General features: G+C 42.5%; 1 protein-coding gene across 1 annotated transcript; it reads left to right on the plus strand.

Annotated features, from left to right (window-relative positions):
- Positions 1-2,648: 2,648 nt before the first annotated feature.
- lpcat1 (lysophosphatidylcholine acyltransferase 1) lies at positions 2,649-21,057 on the plus strand. Its single transcript, XM_044052884.1, has 14 exons — positions 2,649-2,900; positions 10,548-10,687; positions 10,829-11,043; positions 11,137-11,249; positions 11,354-11,414; positions 13,809-13,867; positions 15,246-15,280; positions 15,704-15,758; positions 16,345-16,427; positions 16,512-16,637; positions 17,269-17,422; positions 18,165-18,263; positions 18,360-18,504; positions 20,179-21,057. Exons 1-14 carry the CDS (start codon positions 2,814-2,816, stop codon positions 20,310-20,312), a joined length of 1,506 nt encoding a protein of 501 aa, XP_043908819.1. The 5' UTR covers positions 2,649-2,813; the 3' UTR covers positions 20,313-21,057.
- Positions 21,058-22,373: the final 1,316 nt, after the last annotated feature.

Genomic DNA, 22,373 nt, shown 5'->3' on the forward strand with positions numbered 1-22,373 from the left:
CTGCTGATTAAACACCTGGCTGCTTCCCTGTTTCGCCACGTTGCCCCCATTAGCCGGTTGAATCTGACCTCCTCACCAGCAGCTCATGTGTACAGATGTCTCTTCACACTGACAGCAGCTCCACGCACACTGCTCCCATCTCCAGGCACAGTCAGTCCTTTCCCATCCTTATCGTGTGGCTCGTTGTCGCAGTGTGGGCCATCTTTGTTGGGACAGTGTCATCATCTTCCCTGCATTCAGCCTGCTGCAGGGATGAAAACCAAGTCTGCCCTGAAGAAGCGCTGCAAAGACTGTTTCTTTGTTCGACGGAGGGGACGTTTGTTCGTGTTCTGCAAGACAAATCCAAGACACAAGCAGAGGCAGGGCTAAAATGTTTTTAAAAAAAAAAACAATACATATTGGGGAAATTGTTTTGAGAGTGAATATGTACATCTATGCTGTAATAATAAATTGTTTGGCTGAAGAAGTTCCATAGCTTTTATATAGAGTCTTGCTTGTTCGCAATTTGACTCTATTCTACCCAGTATTTATCTCATAATAGTCACAAACATTCTGAAAATCCCAAAAAAAAAAATACCTGAAGTTATTAGAGTGGTCAAAGTTGGGTCAGATTTTTGATTGCATTAACACGAGCCCATTTTACGTTAGATTCAGTTGCGTCATTATTCCACATGAGGGAGCTAGAGACTTTGTCACATAAAGACAGAATCCAATCTGCCATGAAACACTCATCACTTTGACCTGAATTGTCTGTTTTAAATTGTTTCTTCACATCAAAATCAATGTCATGTGAGAACTTAGCTAATGAGCCTATGTTATTGGGAAACGATAGCATTAATAATGATAATATGACTTTTGAAACTCAGAAGAAGCAACACTGGCAGAGAGTAAATGCCCATAGAAACCTGTCTGTTTGGCAACAAACACTGGGTCTGTCGCTGCCACCCTTTCTTAATAGTTTTAGTCAATATTTAGAGAAGGAGGTGCAAGAAACAACAAAACATCTTTCTTTGCAGGTATACTGTATCATTTTGTGTCCATGCGATTCATTTTACAGAAATTAGTATTTTGCTGACGATTATGCAGAACAATAGTATAATTTCATAATTATTTCACATAATCCTATAAAGATTATCAATAAATTCCATTTTCAAATGAAGTTTATCCCCTTGAAATAAATACAAACGTCTGAGTAATTTGCAATAAACCTTTGTTCTCCATACGTTTTTACAATTCTAAGATGAACACATACGTTTTTCGAGCTGAAAATAAACCTGTCATCCACAGGCTATAATGTTGATCTGTCATCTGTGGTTTGAAGACAACAAAGTCTACTTGAAGCAGCAGTTACTGTCTTCTGGGGAATAAAATATGCCCTGCAGGAAAATTATGGGTGGATCAAAAGCTATTTCAAAAACACACTGTGCAAGTCCCACTGAAAATCAATCAGCCCAGGCGTCTCAAACTCAAATATGTTGTTGAGCATGTGCTTGTCATGCCTGTCTGTGCAAGTGTCCACTTGTCCACACATGGTCAAGTTCAGGTTTGTTCTTTCAAGTTACACAGGGTAGCACTTCCTTCAAAAACAAAACATTGTGACATTCCCAATGCAAAGTTTACAGTTGTGGTTGTGTTTGTGCAAAAGATCATTTTGTAGTAGTACTGTTACAAATCCTCCCTTTATTCATTTTTTGAAATGCATAGTTTTAGTGTTAATTGTTTCCAACAGGAGGTAAACTTCACTTATTTTTATCTATTCCAAGCTACTATTTATTAATAAGCCCATAGGTTCTCAACTTCTAGGCCAAGGACCCCTTACATAATAATACTACTATAACAATAGTAAAAACTCTGAGGACCGCTACATGTTTCTTGGAATACTTTGATTGCAAATGTTCAGAACAGTAAGTAATCTACAGTATGTGAAACTATTCCGATTACAAAATGAATCCCCATTTGAGAGCCACAGATTTAGCCTATACACGTATCAATACAAACAAGACACAGAAATTAAGTTACAATGTAGCCTCACATAAAATGTGATTCAACCTCACATAAAACACAACAGGGCATCAACACACATGTTTACGGTCCAATGTCCTGCTTTCATTGTTTTCCTTTAAATTGATGTTAACATTTATTTAAAACTGCAACTTTAACGATTATTTTCATAATCGATGAATCTGTCGATTATTGTCACGATTAATCGAGTAATCGTTAGGTCCATAAAATGTCACGTTACACTTTAATACACTTTAAATTTTATATACTGGACACTTGATAATGAGGCATTTTAATTGTGTGTAATTGTTGTGCTTACTTTCTTCATATTTAATTTTAATTTGTATTCTCTTGGTAATAGGAACAAGAAATTCCACTTCACATTGTACTGTGTATGTGACAAATCTTATCTTATGTCAGAAAACGTTAAAGAAAATGTTGATTCTTCATTATATGGAGCAGAGATTATCAAAATAGTTGACTATTCATTTAGTATTCTGATGAATAGAGTAATTGTTTCAGCTCTATATTTATTTTAATGTAAGTTATTCTTAATAAAACTATGGACATGTCTTATTATTTTGAAAAACAAACAAACACCGGAAGCCACGTCGTTTTCTTGGCGCTAGCTTGTTTGATTGTAAGAGAGCGCAGCGCTTCCCACTCAGCATCAGTGTGACTCTCCCTCTGCTCGGGGAGAGGCGAAGGCAGCGCCGAGGAAGAGTCTCCGAAAAGGGCGTCAAAAACAAGAAACTCCGTGCAAGGAACGTGACATTCTCGGACACACGTTTGTTTTCTTTCGTCCGTCAGCTATGAAGTTGTCAAACAGTCGTCCCTCCAGAGTGGGCAGGAACCCTTTCGTCCACAGGCTGCGACTCACCGTGACAGAGACGATAAAGGTGAGACACACAAGACTTGAAACTCCTTCGTCATCTTCGTCAGCTGCTCTGTCTGTGTTCATGTACGTGATTTACTAACCTCACTTTAAACCGGGGTGGAGTGGCTCAGTGGTTAACACCGGTACCCTGTGTGCGAAAGACATCATGGTCTCAAGTTCAATTCCACCCCTGGCTTGTACTCGATTCCATTGTAAGTCGCTTTGGATAAAAGCGTCTGCTAATTGACATGTAATGTAATATAATATAACATTCACAGAAAATGACATGTGTTTTCCTGGTTGTAGTCTGTGATAACTCATATAAGAACTCACTATTTAAGTGGCCCTTAATTAAATTAAATCAAAATTAAAAAGAGACAAAAGCTACGTGTTTAACAACACAATCTTAATTCATTTAAATGATTATACAGTGTTTCATATAAAACATCTCTATGTTGCCCCAAAAAAATAAATAAAAAAAGCTAAAATATCTTCATGTAAAGGTTTATAAGGTTTATAACGTCAACATCATAATGCCGTAGTAGTAGTAGTAGTATATGATTCAGGTCAATACATATTTAAATATTTGTTAATCCCACATTGAGAGGGAATAATTAAACATTACCAAATGTATTTTTATACTCAAACCACTGTCACACTGTTAGATCTCGTGTCATCCGGTGACATCTCGTTGCTGCATACAGGAAGTGATTCAAGGCAATGGCAATATTGGGCGAGTAAAGTGTAAAGTGTGTCACTACGCTGAGAAGTGCTCAGAACAAGTTTGTAGACGTGAATTCTACTGCTCCAAAACCCCACTTGTTCAGCAGGTTGGTGGATAAATGCCTCCCCTGCCACTGCTGCTGCTGCTGCTGCTGTGTACACACAAACACTCCATCAGCCGGTCTGATGGAGTCGCTTGACAGAGCCTGTTTTTCACACGAAGAATCATTTATTTCACAACAGAGGCTACAACACACAAAATCAGGGTCTCCACATTAAAATCCTTGTGTGTCTACTTTTCTATTTCTCAAAAGTTCTCACTTTGCTCTGATTTATCCGTCTGTTCTCCGCCCCTTGACAAATTCACTGAGTGTCTCGATGTGATGATTGAAAGCATTCTGGGCCTCCTGTGCAATTTCTTTTTTTACGTAAAACCTTTATTTAACCAGGAGAATCCCATCGAGATTAAGAACCTCTTTTTCAAGGGAGTCCTGGCCAAGGCAGAAACAAATACGAAGCAGTTGCATGTCAAAAACTCTCAGTTTGGATTTGAAAGCGTTCCAGGAAATGAACTCCATTAGTTTCCATACAAAAGGTGCAGAATGGACAAAAGCCATTTTACCCAGTGCATATGGAACAGAAAGCAACAAATGATCGAGTGAACAGTACAAATTTATAGAGCTGTTCCGATTCCGATACCAGTATCGGAAAAGCCTCCGATACTGCCGAAAATGCTGGTATCGGTATCGACGAGTACTGGAGTCCAGGCACCGATCCGATACCACGATACTGCACTATTTAAAGATTGAAATGCCTTTTTATTTTAGTACATAATGGCTGCACTTCAATTTGTTCTTTATAATTATTCCTACATTTATTTAAGTTGCTGTTGCACTACTGTTTTTTATACTGTTGTATTTAAAAATAAATATAAAAATAAATGGCTTCCATTTGCTGTATTCATTCATGTTTTACAAAGGTTTAACCTGACCAAGGCCTTACCACAATGATAATCATATCACAGTATCACACGCAGGCATAGTATGATTTTTTTTTTACCACACTGGTATCGGTATCGGTACTCGGTATCGGCCGATACCGACAGCACGAGTATTGGAATCGGTAACGGCAGGGAAAAATGGTATCGGAACATCTCTACAAATTTAGGTAGGTAGTAGTCTGAGTATACCAGTGACTGATCCTTCAGGTGGCCAGAGCAGCCCATAACTACAATACAACTCTAACTCTTATACAAATGTGGCAATTATCCTCCTTAATGCACCAGTTACAGGTCTGGGTCCAGATGTAGGGACTGCAGTCCGCCTCTTAGTGACCCATGTCGTAGCGCTAACGACTGAAGAGCTCACACTTGATTCCACTGTACCTGTCGCTCAGGCACGGCAGTTGCATGCAGCAGCAGCAGCAGCAGCAGCAGCAGCAGCAGCAGCAGCAGCAGCATACACTTGACTTCCTCCCACACTCTCTACACTCTTGTCAGTCAACACTTCTGCTTTTCTAGCCGAGTTCTTTTTGACTCCAGCAATGTGGCACACACTGTTTTTAATTGGCTGTTAGCACAGGGGAGAAGAGGCTGACAGGCAAACCCGTTTTCATACCCGCTCATTACAAAGCACACATTTAGGGCTGCAACGGACAGTTATTATCAGTTATCGATGAATTGATTAATGTTGTTCTCAAGTGTCTTGTCTTGTCCTGAAACCAACAAAGAGCCCGGCCTATTGCTCACCACAACAGTTGACAATTAATTTAGTCTTTGTTATGAATTAATATTATTGATTAATATTCGATGAGTCATTGCAGCCCTATACGCACGTTGCTATCATATCACACGACGGGACAGCAAGCGTGACTTATGGATCGAATTAAAAGCTTGAGTCACGTTTTAATGACGGTGGAGTTAAAGTGCTTACAGGTGTCTTGAGACGTGCTCAGCGTAGCGAGGAGACGCTGGAGCCCTTGTTAAAAAGCATGTTTGCTGGAGGCCAAACACGAACGTGTGTGTGTGTGTGTGTGTGGAAGGTGAGCGTCTCTGCTGCTCTTGCTCAGCGGTGGCTAACGTCGATGGACGACAGGCAGCCTGGAATACTTCCCCATCGATCAGCGAGTGAGTCGACGGGGTTTCCTGCCCTGTGACTGATGAGGTCTGCTGACAGCATGACACACTGTCATTACAGTGGGACTGAGCAGCTGATGGAATATCACTTTTTTCCTTCCTTTTCTTTCTTTTTTTAAACGCAAAGCAAACTGTCTCCATTAAAGACACAAGAACAAGAAAATATGTACCTTCTAATAGTGTTTGTGTCTGTAAACAAATGAAGTCCATACATCAATTTTCTACAGCTTCCCATCCTTCCTATCCTTCCTATCCTTCCTAGGACAGTTCGTCGGTCCATCGCGTGGCCATATACAGAGACAAACAGCCATTCACTCTCACACCTTTGGTCCATTTAGAGTGTCCAAGTTATCTAATCCCCATATTGCATGTTTTTGGACTGTGGGAGGAAGCTGGAGAACCACACACACACACATGGGGAGAACTTGCAAACCCCATACAGGAAGGCTCTTGTTCCAACCAGGGCTTGAACCTGGCTGTTCTTGCCGCAAAGGCAAGAGTGCTAACCACTGCACCAACTATAATCTAGTATATCATTTCCCACATTCTCACCCAGGTATATCATTTACAGCCAGCATCACTTTCTATCACAGAGATGGGCATTTTCTATACAGTACTGAATAGAATTTCCTCTAAGGACACTAAAACGTCATGTAAGGGACGACATAAAGGTTTGATTGGAACAAAGTTGTAAAGGAATCTTATAAGACTTTTTTAAATGAAGTTTTAGCTTTAAAGGCCACATGTGAACAGCTGCCAGTAGAGGCATTTCCTCAAGTTTTAACCACTCAACAGGACAGTTGTCCCGTGTACGCCACCGGTTTGTGTGCACAGGCAGGACAGGGGCGGACACGAGAAGCTTTTATCTCATCAAACTGTGGAATTAGTGGGTTGTTTTTTTTTTAAACAGTAGTCGTGGACGCTTCTGTCAAACTCCCAACCTGTTCTACAGCTGTCGCCGCCGTCTGTCTTGACCTTAACCAAATCACTTCCTGTGTGCAGCAGCAGCAGCAGCACAGGAATGTCACCGGGCAACACAAACATCTAAACATATTGAGAAACACTGAGAGTCACGTTGAGCTGACAGCGTTGCGTGAACTCATTCAACAATGTAGAGATGTCTTCTGGAGAAAACGTCAGAAATGAGCCAAATACTGGTCTGTGGAGACGATGAACGATACGATCAGAGAAGAGGAGGCCCGTGCACTTCCTTTACTCTCCCCTCAGCAGGTTTATCTGTTTCCTCTGCAGCCTCGGGGGCCGAGAGGTGCTCGCCATCATTCACAGCGAGACACGCACAGAACAAGGCGCAGGAAACTGGGCTTTGTGTTGTCACTGAAATGGAGTTATTTTACTTTAAAGCTTGTTTCAGCGGTCGTCTTTTACGAGGACACGTTATTGTTCACCTGAGGTGGTAGTGAATATGGAAATGATGCATCTGGGCGCTGGATCGCGCGTGCGTCTGTTTCGGTCCTCCCCGTTGCCCACTTCCAGTTTCGTGGTTTTTTTTCCCACACGTGGAGTCAGTCACAGACGGTGCAGCTGGTGACGCGCACACAAACAAACGCGGCCTGTGCTCGAACAGAACCGCCACTACCTTTCTACATTCCACATTCTTTCCGTGCATGACATGCATATTTTGAAAGGTGGGTGTTTGGCCTCGCTGGAATTACTTTTTTTTGCCTCTCACTTCCAGTAAACATGTTCGGCCGCAGTCTGCAGGGTCGAGTGAAACAGACGAGCAGACAGAAGCACTCACCGCAGCTGAGTCACACATTCAGCTGAACACTGAACAGCAAACATTTACACATATTTGGCTTTTTTAGGTCCTGCTGCTGGTCTTTTAACTGAGGTAGAGACGGTGTGTGATTTCTGCAGTAAAATGTGACGTTGGCTTCTGTGGACTCAGTTCCTGCCACCTGGTCAAACTCACTGCCTGTCACACGTCCTTAATCTGTACGACAACAACCTTGGCTCATTGGAAATAATTAGCCAGCAGCAATTAGATATCACTACAGGGGAATAGAGAAGTTAAACGTCTACTCAGTGGAGCTGGGTGTTAAGGGCCATGGTTACTGAAATGCAGGTCAAATCATTTATGTTTTCATTTATTACTATTTTTGTTGAAAAAAAATCACTTTACTTTGCTTTAAAAACCTAGAAAATCAGTACCTTTACATTAAGACATGGAACAATTGAATGCTTCACTTGATTGACGGAGTATAAATTAGTTAATTTGTTCCCAGTTGGATTATTGAATAACTGACTTGACTGTGAGTGACATCACATTGTTCTAGCTCTAAAATAGGTACTTTAATTGAGAACTTGAGAAGTTTGAAATGTCCTGACTTTAATGTTCTAGCTCCAAAAACACGTCCCTGAAGTGTGACGTCGCCAGTGTTATTTCAAAATTCACTCTTTGAAGGTCGGTTAGTCTAGGGCAGGACGATATGTCCAAAAAACACAATGTTCAAGACTGAGTTTGTTCGTTAAAGTCACTCGGGACAGTCTCCGGAACGTCTCCTTGCAGCCTCTGGTCAAACCTCCAGGACAGTGTGATAATAAATGTACGCTTGAATGCAGAAGGAGGAAGAAGCTCGGGATAATTCACTATGAGCGAGTGTTCTGCCTTCTGCACCGTTGCCTCAGATTGTTCCGCAGCTGCGTCTCACCCTCACGTGTGAACGGTAACTGTTGGGACACAATTCATATTCAAATAATGACCAGTTATTTATAATGGGTTTAAACATCACACATCTCTGTTATTTGTTTGCACAATACAACAACATTTTGTTATACTGCTATGAAAGAAACCTACGTTGAATTCGTTTTTATCAAATTGGTAAAAGTAGTCCTTAAATATTCACATAAAAACACAGTGTCTGTGTGTGTGTGTGATGCTGTCACATGTGTGCCTTTACGTGCTGTGTGTGTTTAGAAAACAGAAATGCTCGAGGATGAGCTGAATGACTAAGGCCTTAATGGCTCCTGACAGCTTTATTGGTGCCATATGTACAAACAGAAGGTGTTTTGTGTGTGTGTGTGTGTGTGTAAGCAGACAAAGGAATTGTTGTGGCTTCTGGTAAGTATGAATATTTAACGTACAGCAGATAGCCAGTCACAATCACTAAATCTCCCCCTTAGGTCAAAAGCCATTTGCTGTCTCTCTCTCTCTCTCTCTCTCTCCCTCTCCCTCTCTCTCTCTCTTTCTCTCTGTCTCTCTGTCTCTCTGTCTCTCCACAGAAGCATTAGCAGTGTGCATTGTTGCATTTGTCTTTTTGGTGTCCTGGTGTCACTTGTGCAGTATAATAGCCCACATTCATGAATAATTACTCCTTGTTTTGTCACAGAAGTCTTTGTTACAGTCTTTGAAGACCAAAATCCTGTTTTGTCTGTTGAAAAAAAAGTCAAATCAAATGATTTTGATGTCTATTTCTGCCATGAAAATGACAGAAGAACACAATGGCGCTGGCAAACGACTGTTTGTCTGTCAAAAATAACTTATGCACGATGCTGTGCAGCTCTGCTGAAGATTCAATTTCAAATCATCAACTGTGGAAACACTATAAACTGCTCCTCTCCTCTCCCCCCTGCCACAACTCAATCTCATGCCACCTCCTGAGAAAATGTCAGCGGCTCCTCCCAGATGGATTCGTTAAGCTCTGGAGATGAGTGACCTGTGTGTGTGTGTGTGTGTGTGTCAGAACTGGAGGAGGGGGGCAGGGAGAGCGGAGGTGGCATCAGAGTGTCATAAATCACCCACAACGCTGTTTATTTATTTACTTCTTTCTTTATTTATTAATATGGTCCTGCAGCGAGCACCAGGAGAGACAATGCAAGGAACAACGGGACAGGAAGAGGAGGCCGTTAGGTTTGAATCCCCAGAGAGACGAGAAAAAGCACATCGCCGTAAAGGGGAGGGAAGCAGCTGAAGGGTGAGAGCTGCAGGATAAATGACGGAGCAGCTCAGCAATAGAGTCACAGAGTGAGGGATAGATGGATGATGGATGATGGATGATGGATGGATAGATGGTGGGGGGGGGGGATTCCTCGGGGACCATAGATAACTGTAAAGCAGCCACACGCCTTGATGAGAGGGGAACGACGGAGCACAATAAAAAAAAGGATGAAGAAATCGAACGTGGGTTGGAGGAGGAGGAGGAGGGGGGAGCTAAAAGTGTCACACAATCGGAATTTACACTGTAGGCCGTGACATTATGACCCTGTTAGTACACACACACACACACACATGCCTCTCATTACACAGTAAGAGAAAAGCCCTGACAAGACGGTCAGCTGACGTCCCGTCTTGTTAGCAGCAGTCTGTCTTTAATAGAGTTTATCTCAGTAATAAGACAAACAGAAGACAACCCTCGTACTCGCTTTATTTCCTACCTGACTCTTATTTTGAAATCTCGCTTGTGTTCACACAAAAGTGAAGGACAAAAATCTGGCCCAGGAAATGTCGCAGAATCGTGAAACGCACGCACACGCGACTGTTTCTGCTTCACTTCATTATTTCACTATTTTATATTCCAACATATACATTTAATAATATTTAAGACAGAGATAAGATCCCCAAGATGCCATCAAAATATAACTGATTTCCCCTTAAACACAAGGATGAGAACGTAAAACTCAAAGTTTAAAATCACAACACAATTAACCTGCACCCCTGCAAGATGCTAATGTCGTTGTTTGTTTTGCACACACACACACACACACACACACACACACACGCAGTCCTCAGTGTACAATACCTCTGTTTTCCTATTCTTCTCACAAACACTTCCCTCTCGCTCTCTCTTCCAGCTCGGACTGATGTCAGTGACAGTATTCCCTGTGCGGCTGCTGCTCGTGTCCTTCTTCATGCTGCTGGCGTGGCCCTTCGCCTTCGCAGCCTCGCTGGGACGCTCCGAGTTTGTCATTGAACCGCAGTCATGGTGGCGGAGGTGAGAAGTACAGAAAGGATTATGCTGCATCCTATAAATACAAATATGACAAACACAGCTAATTGTCATCTGCAGGATTAAGTGCTGTTTATTTGTCTCCACTGAGCGTGACTTTAAAACTCTAACGCCTGCGTGTTCCAGGCTCACAGACCTGTGTTTGCGAGTGATCATGCGAGCCATGTGGTTTTGCGGAGGATTCCACTGGATCAAGGTGAAAGGCGAGCGCGCGGCGCCCTCCGAGGTTCCCATCCTCACGGTGGCGCCGCACTCCTCCTACTTTGACGCCATCCCAGTTACTATGACGATGTGCTCCATCGTCACCAAACTGGAGAGTCGGAGCATTCCCGTCTGGGGCAGTGAGTTCCAACAGATTTCCACCCGGGAAGGAGAAATGGCAGCTTCTTTTCCATAAACGTCTAAACTCTGCCTCTTCCTTATCGTCCCGTCAGCTCTGATCAGCTACATCCGGCCAGTGTTTGTGTTCCGGGTGGACCAGGACTCCAGGAGGAAAACTGTGGAGGAAATCAAGCGGCGAGCACAGTCTGGAGGGGAGTGGCCTCAGGTATATAAATACGTACATTCACACGCACACGCACGCACGCACGCACAAGCCCAGCTCAGCCATTTTAAATGATTGTGATTGTTGTTTTTGTTTGTTTGTTCCAGATCATGATCTTTCCAGAGGGGACGTGCACCAACAGGTCAGGTCTCATCTTATACAAGGCTGGTATGTGTTCTGACCTTTTCCTGCCTCACGCTGGTCATAAAAAGTGGAAGTTCTAATTTCTAATTTCATGAGGATATAAAAACAACCCTACACCCTCTTTCAGTGACCTTATTGCAGTAAAAACTACACTTAAATTCAAATAAAACACATACGAAACAATATCAAGTGAAATAGCAGTAAAAAAAAAAAAGTCTGAAAACGTTCATAAATCTGTTAGATTAGCTTTCATCTGGATTTGTGATCTAATCTAATCCAAATCTAACTCAATCTAAGACAAAACATTTACCTGCAGGTGAATCTCATCACATTGTCATGCGATGCTTCATTAATAATAATAAACAAATCAACTATAGCTGTGCTAAATCCACAATTTCCATCATTGTATGCTTGTCATCGAGCTAAAACAGATGTTAATCCCTAAGATTTAAATGCAGCTACATGTTATGGTTTGTTTTGATATTCAATAGATGGGATTGGAACTAAATCATTCTCATGACCATCGACTGCAGTCATACGTTGTCTGTCTTTAGTGCTAGTTGCTACATGCTACGCTAAGAAGGTGGCTATGGTGAATGTTACACTTGGTAAACATCGGAGTGTCAGAACTGTCAACGCGCCGATGTTAACGCTGTTCTCAAAGCACTGCTGTGTGACTGTGGGTGTCCACTCACACACACACACAGAGAGACAGACGGACAGCCCGCGTGTTGTGTCTCACGTGCATCTGATGAGTTATTAGGGTTCTGTAATGACTCATAACTGTGTATCAGACGTGTGATATTGTGCCTCGACACATCCTGCATGGACCAAATGTCTGCCGGTCGCCACACCTCACAGTTGTTTTCATTATCGCAAATGAGGGGGGGGTAACAAGAAATGTAAATATACGAGCCATAAGACGTTATTGTGTTAGAAAACACAAAACATTTGAACAAAAATACAAGAACACTAACAGAACAGCCACAGTTGCTGTTAGATCTTAAATTTGGCAGTTACATTCATCAAAATTAGTGTTATTATTATTGTACTAGTAATAATACTAATTATTATTATTGTTATTATTATAATAATATTGTTATTATTATAATAATATTGTTATTATTATAATAATATTGTTATTATTATAATAATATTGTTATTATTATAATAATATTGTTATTATTATAATAATATTGTTATTATTATTAGTACAATGAATGAATGAATGCATGGATAGTACAATGAATACGAGTACAATGAATTATGAATTATACGTCTGCTCAACAGGTTTGAAGGCTCGGCGTCTTGCTGCAGGACATTTTCAGTTTAGTGATGCAACAATCACTTCCCATCCTTTTGGTGGAGGCTTGTTTTTGTGCTCACCTTCTCTGTGTTTATTGCCAGGCAGGGCATTGTTCCCCCCCCCGACTGCCATATTTAATCCCCTCTCTTCCAGTCTGTAATTCTGTCATTCCCAGTAAAGCCTCACTGGTCACACTCTGCACTGCTGTGGTTTGTCCAGGCTGATCTGATCTGACTGTTGTGAAGATGTGTCTCCTCTGGTTATGTCTGTTCACTGGATCCCAGCACAATAGCGTGCTCAGGCGTGCGTGTGTGTGTGTGTGTGTGTGTGTGTGTGTGTGTGTGTGTGTGTGTGTGTGTGTGTGTGGGGGGTGCCACCTGTGTATGATGTGGCTCTGCAGGTGCTTCCAGTCATTTCAAAAGGCCTTTAATATTCAGAAGATCCCTTTTTGTATTCAGTCTTATTCTTTTTCAGGCTCTGTCCTTTATCTCATGCTATCTCGTGCTTCTTGGACGACATGTGGGGCCACTACTATTTCACCCCCAGCTGCGTCCCTGTTGACTGCAGCTGCTTAGATTTGGTGTGCCGGCTCTAAATTTCCATCACTGTATCAGATAATTGGCAAAAGTTAGTTATCGGATCATTATATGAATGACATATACAACCAAGAAAGTGACAAAAACCAAAAAGATTATAAGCTTGTACAACTATTCTTTAGCTCACAGTGTTTTTTCACTGTCACACAGCTTTGCGGCGTCTGTGAGCTTCATGTCACATTTTAACGTCACAGACTCTCCAAGTTACAGATGAGTGAGAAACTGTCATGTAGCGTCGTGCAGCTAAAGAGACAGAGATGAAGCCAAAATGAAAGTAAACTGACGATCACAGACACAAACCCTCTGTTGGACTATTAACACAAATATTGAATGAATATTATTCAAAATGTTAATGAATGGAGGGCTGGAGGTGAGCCTGAGGTTGTGAGCTTAACCAGTACAAATACTGTAAGTCTACGTTGAAAATGGTAGAAACTGTAAGTTGTCATATGTCACTGTTTTACTTACATGTATCTACTATTGCCCCCCCCCTCCCTCCCTCCCCCCACTTCTCAGGTGCTTTTATCCCAGGACTTCCCGTGCAGCCGGTGGTGCTACGCTACCCAAATCAGCTGGTAAACACCCGACAGCCTGTCCTGCACTTCCTGTTCTATTCTGTTTTCCATTCTTATGGCTCCTGTAACCTTGGGCGTAGCTCAAGTTTACCTCCATTATACTAGTGTACATCCACTGTGTACCCACCTGTGATGTCATAGGCCTTTTCCCTCATGTTAGTGTGAGTTTCTCCCGTGTTGAATGACTTCATGTTCAAGTGGAGTGATATTTCATTCTCCCCTTTCTCACACACACACAGAGGTGTCATGTCTCTCTCTCACGGCACTTCTCCTCTCTTCCTTATGAATTATGTAGTTCCTCTTCCCTAGTTTTCCTTTTGTTTCCTTAGAAAGCTTTTGTCACTGTTTGCCTTTGATGACTGCAGTGACAACGCGGCACTACGAGTCAGTCGTCTGAGGCAGGAAACAACAAACAAAAACAAGCAAACTTTGTTTCATCAGCACCAGGTGTGTTTCCACGAGCTGTGGTGACTGCCGGCTAAATGCCAGTAAACAACAGACACAACCAGCCACAAACTATTGCACTAATTACTGGTTTTAACCGAAATAAAAAGATGTTTAGCAGTCTGTGCCTTCTGAATCCGACAGTGGGACGAGACTGTTGATGTTCTCTGGACGTTCACGAGCTGTTTTACCACACCTCACACCAGCTCTTTGCTTCCCTTTGTCTCCATCAAAGCAAAACACTGTGAGCTTACGGTCGAGTGCACGGCCAACAAACGAGCATTCACACTTCCTGTACATTCACACCTCTGTTTAGTTTAGTCTCCAGTTAACCAAACCCCAAACGGAATGTCTTTGGACTTTGAGAAAAAGGCTTTCTCCTTCACTTTCTCCTCACTCATGCAAACTCCACACACAAAGGCCCACCATGCCAAGCTTATAAGACTTCAATTTCATTCAAAATACACAAGATTATACAGCTCGGTCTTTGAACAGAATATTCCGTGTTTTTCATAATCATCGAACCAAAAGAAATTAGCATCAATGGAAGACATTTTAGTCAAAACTACATTCCTCAAATCATCATAAACTGGGCAATAAAACCTAAAAGGAATCTCATTCTCCGTCTCACCCAGGTCACCCATCAAACAGAGCGTTGTCGTATCACCTGCATGTATCCACAGATCATGGGTAACTGTGCTCACAGCCATCTTTGGCCTTTACTTCAATTATATAATTTACATAGCGTTCTGAACTGTAACATTCTTTTATGAAACAATATGTTCTTAATTCTGGCTAAATACATGACACTACACTGTATTTACACACACACACACACATGGGAACAAACACCGGAGCCGGTGGAGGCCAGGATGTCACTAATCCTGCTGTTTTTGAGGTTTTTTTTTCTGTTCTTTCTCCTTCCTCTCCACAGGATACTGTTACATGGACGTGGCAAGGTCCTGGAGCGTGAGTGTGTCTGTTTTTCTTACACTTACACAACAACACACACACACACAGCATCCACTCCCCGTGTGCTAAGTGTGTAGTTAAAACATCACCAGTGACCTGTTTTCCATTAACAAGGAGCATGGGAATAATGCTCCGGGGGGGGGAGCCCATCATCTCCACTACAATCTGTTCCACCTTATCTCCATCATCAGCATATTATCTTTCACCTCCATATATATATACGTACATATATATATATATATATGTACATATATATATATATGTGTATATATATATATATATATGTATGTATATATATATATGTATGTATATATATATATATATGTATGTATATATATATATATATATATATATATATATATATATATACATATATATACATATATATGTATAAGCAATGTGAACTCTCTTATCTCCCAGGTTCAAGATCCTGTGGCTCACTCTGTGCCAACCTCATAATCCCATGGAGATCGAGGTGAGTGTGTCGTTCTCAGATTGAGCGGAAACGTTAAAATCTGAAGCGCGTAACTTTTAAATGCTCTCTGTGTTTCTCAGTGTAACGGCGTTGTCCGTCAACATGAGCGCGTGCACACACACACGCACGCGCACACACACGCACACACAGACAGGAAGTGATTTTTGTTTCTCGGTGAGACAAACGGAGGCGACGGCAACATTTGGCTGCAAACCGATGAGAGTACGGCAGAAAAACACAGCAGAAGTGGCCAGGAAAAGTTTCAGAAGTGAACGTGTTTCAGCAGTTTTGGTGGGATAAAGGCCTCTTGTCCCCACCCACCCCTGCACTGCCATTGTATACACACAAACGCACCCTCAGTCGGGTCTGATCATATTGCTTGAAGGAACCTGTTTTTGCAGAGGCAGCGTAGAGATATTGTTAAATCACAGGCAGAACATTAAAAGTTTTACACTGCAGCTTTAACTTTGAAGCAAAAAGATCATTTAATAGTGAATAATGATCATGTCCAATCACAATAATTATACTTGTAAGTATTCATGACACGGCAGCGTCATTAAACTGATATTCTCCTTCCTTTCTTCAGTATTTGCCTGTTTACACTCCGTCAAACGAGGAGAAGGAGAACCCAGCCCTGTTTGCCAACAATGTCAGAAGACTCATGGCCAAGTAAGCGTGTGTTTACAGAAGTGTACGTGTAGCATGTGGACGACATAGACGAGGTATTTAAAAGCGTCGCCTTCCTCCTGACAGGGCCTTGGAGCTGCCGCTCACGGAGCTGTCCTTCGACGACCGTGACATCATCCTCTCCAAAGGCCCGCTGTGCATTCAGGACTACAGCGGCTTACTGGAGCTCAACCAGCTGGTGTGCCGCCTGGGGTGAGTGGAGGGAGACTGGATTGACTGGTTGGACTTGATGAAGGACTGGGTGGAAGTCAAAGCATGGGGGTACTTGAAGGTGAAGAAACACTGACTCCTAATGGTTAGAGAAGGGAAACACACACAGGAAGTGTTCTTCCGCTGTATCCTCCATGAGGGTCGCGGGGGCGCGGTGCCAATCTCAGCTGACATAGGACAATAGGCGGGGTCACATCTACAGTCAATTTAGAGTGTCCAGTTTACCTAATCCCCACATCTGCATGTTTTTGGACTGGGGGAAGAAACCGGAGAACCTGGAGAACCCTGAATCAGTCATAAAAAAATAAAACAAGAGTGTGTGAGAGTTGATGAATATAGAAGAAACTCTCTTTACCTCTGTGTTGTAAGGCTTCACTTCAAAATGTGAAACGCTCAGCAAACCGAGGCCCTCGCCTGAATTACGAGGTTAAGGTTTAATCTGAGGTTATAAAAATGTGATTCAACACTTACGTGTGGCTCGTGTATTCCATGTCTGAACAACACTGCTGAGACATTTGATTAGGATACTGTATGATGAACAAAATCACCACTATGTTTTAAATTTAGAGCAAAATATTTGTTTGTTTCTACTTCTACTCTTTCTGAACTGAAGGCTGAGAGCAGGAACCAGTGGCACGGTGCTGGACGAGCAGGCCCACAGAGCCAGGAAGCTGCAGGGCGGCAGACTGACTTTAGAAGAGTTCGGCCAGTTCCTCAGTCTGCCCGTCACAGAGACGCTCGCACAGGTCCACAGCCTCTTTGACGAGGTAAACGTCCTTTTATTCTCTCCAGCTTTTAAACGGCAAAGATCACTTGGAGAGGTGCAGACCATCCAGCATGTCTACTCCGTGTCTGGATCCACCACGAAAATCCAATCATTCCCTCTTTGGGCTAAAACCTACATCCTCAGAACATTTCATCGAAATCGGTTCTGTTATTTATTTTTTTTTATGCTGCATAGAGACGTTTAAAACATCACCTCCTTTCCTTGCCAGAGGTAATTAATAAACATTAGTTTTGTATAACAACATTGCTACAAGTATGTGTTCTAAAGGTCAAATGTGTAGCTGAGGGCCAGTCCTTTTAAAAACAGTATAAAACCTGTGAATTTAAAGATATAAACCAATTTAGAACTTAGCTATCTTTAATTTTCCAGGTTGAAAACATAATAGTTAATGATGTCATCGACCTCCTTGAACAGTTTTATTATTATTATTTATCGTACATTCACATGATGATATTTTCTCGTCCTCATTTTCAAATGATGGAGAAGGTCTCATGAGCAGGAATATCACTGTTCTGTCATAGTACAGGTTTAATGACTGATGAGCGCCCCCGTGTGGAGAACATGCAGCATGTGACATCAGGTCAATATTACTGTAATGGAAGCAAAGACAGTTTGAGCTGGTGTTGTGCTTATATTATGCAGATCTTTTGCATATTTCCATGAAAGGACATTTTTTATGTTGGAAATGATTGAAACTAAACTTTTGTCTACTTTGTTCCTAGTCTGGGGACGGACAGATAGACGCGCGACACTTTGTCGTCGCGCTGTCTACAGTTCACCGACCGTCAGAGTCCATGGAGACCCTCAGACTGGCCTTCAGGGTGAGCACGTCCGCCTGCACACGTGACACATACGTGTGCACATACATGACACATTTGTGAACCGCTGCATGATGAACACGCGGCGTTGTTAAGCAGATGTTCGAGAGCGAGGAGGAGGACGGGGAGGTCCTGGAGGACGACCTCGCCGCCGTCTTGGAGATCATGCTGGGCGTGAAAGAGGCGGAGCTCTCGGGTCTGTTCTTGACCCTCGGGCGGCCGGACACGGGGAGGATCACGTACGGTAAGACCCAGAAACTGTCTGATGGATTGTCTCACGGTGGTTCATGTGAGACCGCTGCACAGATGAGTGACGGCAGCTGTTTGTCTTCCCGCTGTCTCTCGGTTGTCACTTATCACGTTTGATTTCTCCTTGAGTGTACTCAACAAGATAAGTGCCGTCTGTTGTTGATTTTCCGGGGTTTTTACCTCCACCATCTGTCTCCTCTGGAATCTGTCAACGCTTTACTGCATTTTTCTTCATATTTCATCATTTAAAGGTCCAGTGTGTTTATTGGCAACTATACCACAAGTTGTCTTTTTTCACTTTAAACTTTACTTTAAATACTTTTTGGGTTTATTTTAGCCTTAAATAAGCCTTAAACCTTTAACACCGTGCGTATCGCTCACGACACGACAAAAATCCAACGGTTTCTGAAAAGCTGAGAAAATGCACGTCAAAATTTAACTTGTGCTGGTTCAGGAAGCCACAGAATCAGCGTCTTTGGGTTGAGGAGTTTTCAGAGAGCTGTGGTGCCGGAAGTGGCGTAACCAAGGATTTAGCTGAATAATATAGCCATCGACACCTTTACCGTGACACTTGTTCTAAGGCCTTTTCAGGTCATCTTGGCCCAAACCCTAACCTCAATTCTTCTCCATGCCTAACCTTAAACCCCTGCTCTTTTCCCCAAAATTGACTTGTTTCTTGTACTTGATATACTTAGAAGCCGTCTCTTCTTCCACTTTTCTGAGATTTCTCTCTAAATGTACTTAATTGTACTGAAAACTTCAGGCCTAGCTTGGGGAGTAGTTGCCAGCGCCGGCTTTTCACTGGCAGCCGACCCTCAGTACGTCACTTCCGGCACCACAGCCCTCCGAAAAATCCTCACTCGCGTCTTTGTCACAAAGAGAGGAGAGAGTGGGAAGAACACCTGCACATAGTTTCCTTTTTTTCTGGCCTGTTTTTGCACATTGAGAGACAAAGACTACTGTTCCAATGGTTTTTCATTCGTTTTAAATTGTTCAAACAGTATTCTAAAGCCCCTCTTCCACGTATGGTCCCGCCTGGTTCAACGTGGGCGGAGTCATCACTGCACACACAAACGAGTGACGAGTGACTTGTAAAGCAGTTGTTTTCGGTGTAACTGAATCATTAGAATCACTTCAATTCAAAGCATTTGTTCTTCCTCCATGACCAGAGCACAGACTCCACCATTAAATACACCAGACTCCTCTGTTAAATATTGAGATTTTAGACATTTCCCTGGTAATTGTTGGAGATGAACCCACATTTTTTTAGGATTGTTAAGTCTTCTTAAATGATCTGCAGTTCGGCATTGTTCGGCTTGACTCTGGTGTTGGACGTCTCTTCCTGTGACAGAACTCTTGTATGCTAGTGTCGAGGTGAGCCGAGTTTAGCCGGTGAAAACGCACCATAACATGCAGGAAATTGTAAACATCTGCCAGATATCGGACGTTATTCTGGGAAAATGGACAAAAGCACTTAGTTACGGGACATCCTTTGGTGCTTTTATGGTTAAATTAAGCAAAAGAAACGAAAATGCAAGGACCTTGTTTTACAGAGGCCTGAAAGTAGAAATGTTTTTGCATTTTGAAGCTGAACAAAACAACTTATAAATCTGTTGCTTCTTGAATAAAATCACTGACAGCAGTAATAATGTTTTTGTTTTTTTTACAGATGAGCTCGTTCATTATATCGAGGAGTATCCTCACTTCATCAGGGACTGTCTCGATTATAAAGACCATCCTAGGAAATTCTGCTGTGTTCGACGTCAGTGCTGCAACGGCCACAACCACGACAAGGACGACTGATGAACGACGGAGACCCTCGGCCTGATCTGATCCCCTGAATTGCTGCTGCGGCGTGCCTACAGTACCACCGCTGTGCCTTTGTGCTCTCGTAGGAAGAATAAAAACGAAAAGAACAACAGACAGCGGTGTACAGCACACACGATGGTGACGTTTAATATATCGGCTTCTTTTCCTTCTCTTTTCTTTTGTCTGTGAATAATATATTTATTTATGTCTGAAGGACAGATGTTGAAGACATGAGGCGATGAAAGAAAAAGAGTATTCTGGGCTGTTGTTTATCTCAGGTCAATGGAAACACTGTCACAAACAAACGGGCACATTTTCTCTTTCCTGCTGCTCATGGAAACATCATTTCAGGTTAAAAAAAAAAGTGATGAGGCTGTGACGACATACAGGATTGGCCCCTGAAGACGGAGGAGTGACTCCTCCGTCCTTTAAGCAGCCTACAGCTCTGGTCTAGACGAAGTCTTGGGGAGACCGATGAGAATCACAGCCCCGTATTTATCAAGTGTCTCCGAATCCCTTCTAGGAGTCGGCGTGGAAGTGAACCGACATGTCAAAGCACTCCTGTGTCACAGTTATTTATGGAGCTTCTCCAACACGACGAGAGGATACGAACGAAGAGCTCGGAAATCATGCTTCATTCACCACAACTGCAAACTGTTAGACAATAGAAGTATTATAAGGGCTTATGGGTAAATAATAAAGAGGTTAAAGCTGTGTATAAATACAAAGACATCATGAATAACAGGCGTTGTGTCTTATCTCATTCACAAAATGTCTTCTTCTTTTTTTTTGCTTTACTTTTCCCAACGTCCAAGAAAACGAGGAAAACACTCGATCGGCAGCTCGCGGTTGCGTTTCTGCTTTTTCTATTTGTGATGCGTTTGAAAGATTATGACGTTTTTCACAAAGATGCAGAATTCAAAGCTTGCGTTCGTATGATTTTACTTTTAACAAGAGTGCTCTCACAATTTTCTATTTGATGTGGTCAGGTTCTGTTTTTGTCCACTAGGTGGAGCTCTGCTCTCGTTCATGCACTTCACAGGTTTGACTTGAACGGCCCAATCCTTCACAGACTTGGATTACATCACCTCAGCGTGATCTAAAACAGAAACGGGACAAAGCTCCAGGTTTATTGATTTTACCTCAATGACACCAACAAAAACTGTGCTCAGTTGGGTGAATTTCAGACGTTCGGCGTGTTTAGTTTGCGTTGACTTAACGATTCAGGCAATTTATTGTGCCGTGGAATTGTTTTTGTGACAAAAACACAGAGAGGCAATAAATCTCTGAGGCAGGAATTAAAATCCTGAGGCAAGACAAGACCAGCAGGGAAAAGAAGTACTAATATGTGCCACCGTATTGAACCAGGATATTATTATTATTATTATCATTATTATTATTAATCCTCATACAGAAATTCCTCTAATGTTTAAAGTCAACATTAGCTTTAAACCAGCGCTGTAGCTTCTATTTCCTCATCTTTCCATTCTGTCCATACTTTCAGCTCCACGTCCCCGCTGTTGCTTTCATAACACCTCATCCCCTCCGAGTCCACATGGTGGTGCTAGCTCCCCAAGCTTCGCACACCAGAGAGCTCATGCACCACTGCCCACCTGACAGACAGGAAAAGCATTACCTCATCCCTTCCTTTCACTCCTTTAGGTAAAAATAGACAGATTAAGCCTGGGCTTTGATGAGCGAAAAAAAACCTACAGAGGAGGTGTGGAGAGGAGTGAGAGAGCGGCAGAGAGGGAGAGGGAGATGGAGAAAGGAGACTAAATGGATCGTTCTGCTCCAAATCCAATTCCTAATAGCTGGAGGGAGGGAGGGTGGGTGGGAGGATGGGGGGACGAAAACAGTCAGAGAAAAAGAGGAGAGGGAGACGGAGAGTGAAGATACCACGTCTAACAATTAAGACCTGCCTTCGGGGTCTGAAGAAGAAGCTTTGTTGAGAACATATAAATTGCTCATTGAGCAGTGCCTCTCTGCAGACTCTCTCAGATACTCTTGCCTCAAAGGAATCTGCCATGAAGGATGGCAGCAGCAGCAGCAGCA

Source organism: Solea senegalensis, linkage group LG20, assembly GCF_019176455.1.
Source record: "Solea senegalensis isolate Sse05_10M linkage group LG20, IFAPA_SoseM_1, whole genome shotgun sequence".
NCBI classification, from domain to species: domain Eukaryota; kingdom Metazoa; phylum Chordata; class Actinopteri; order Pleuronectiformes; family Soleidae; genus Solea; species Solea senegalensis.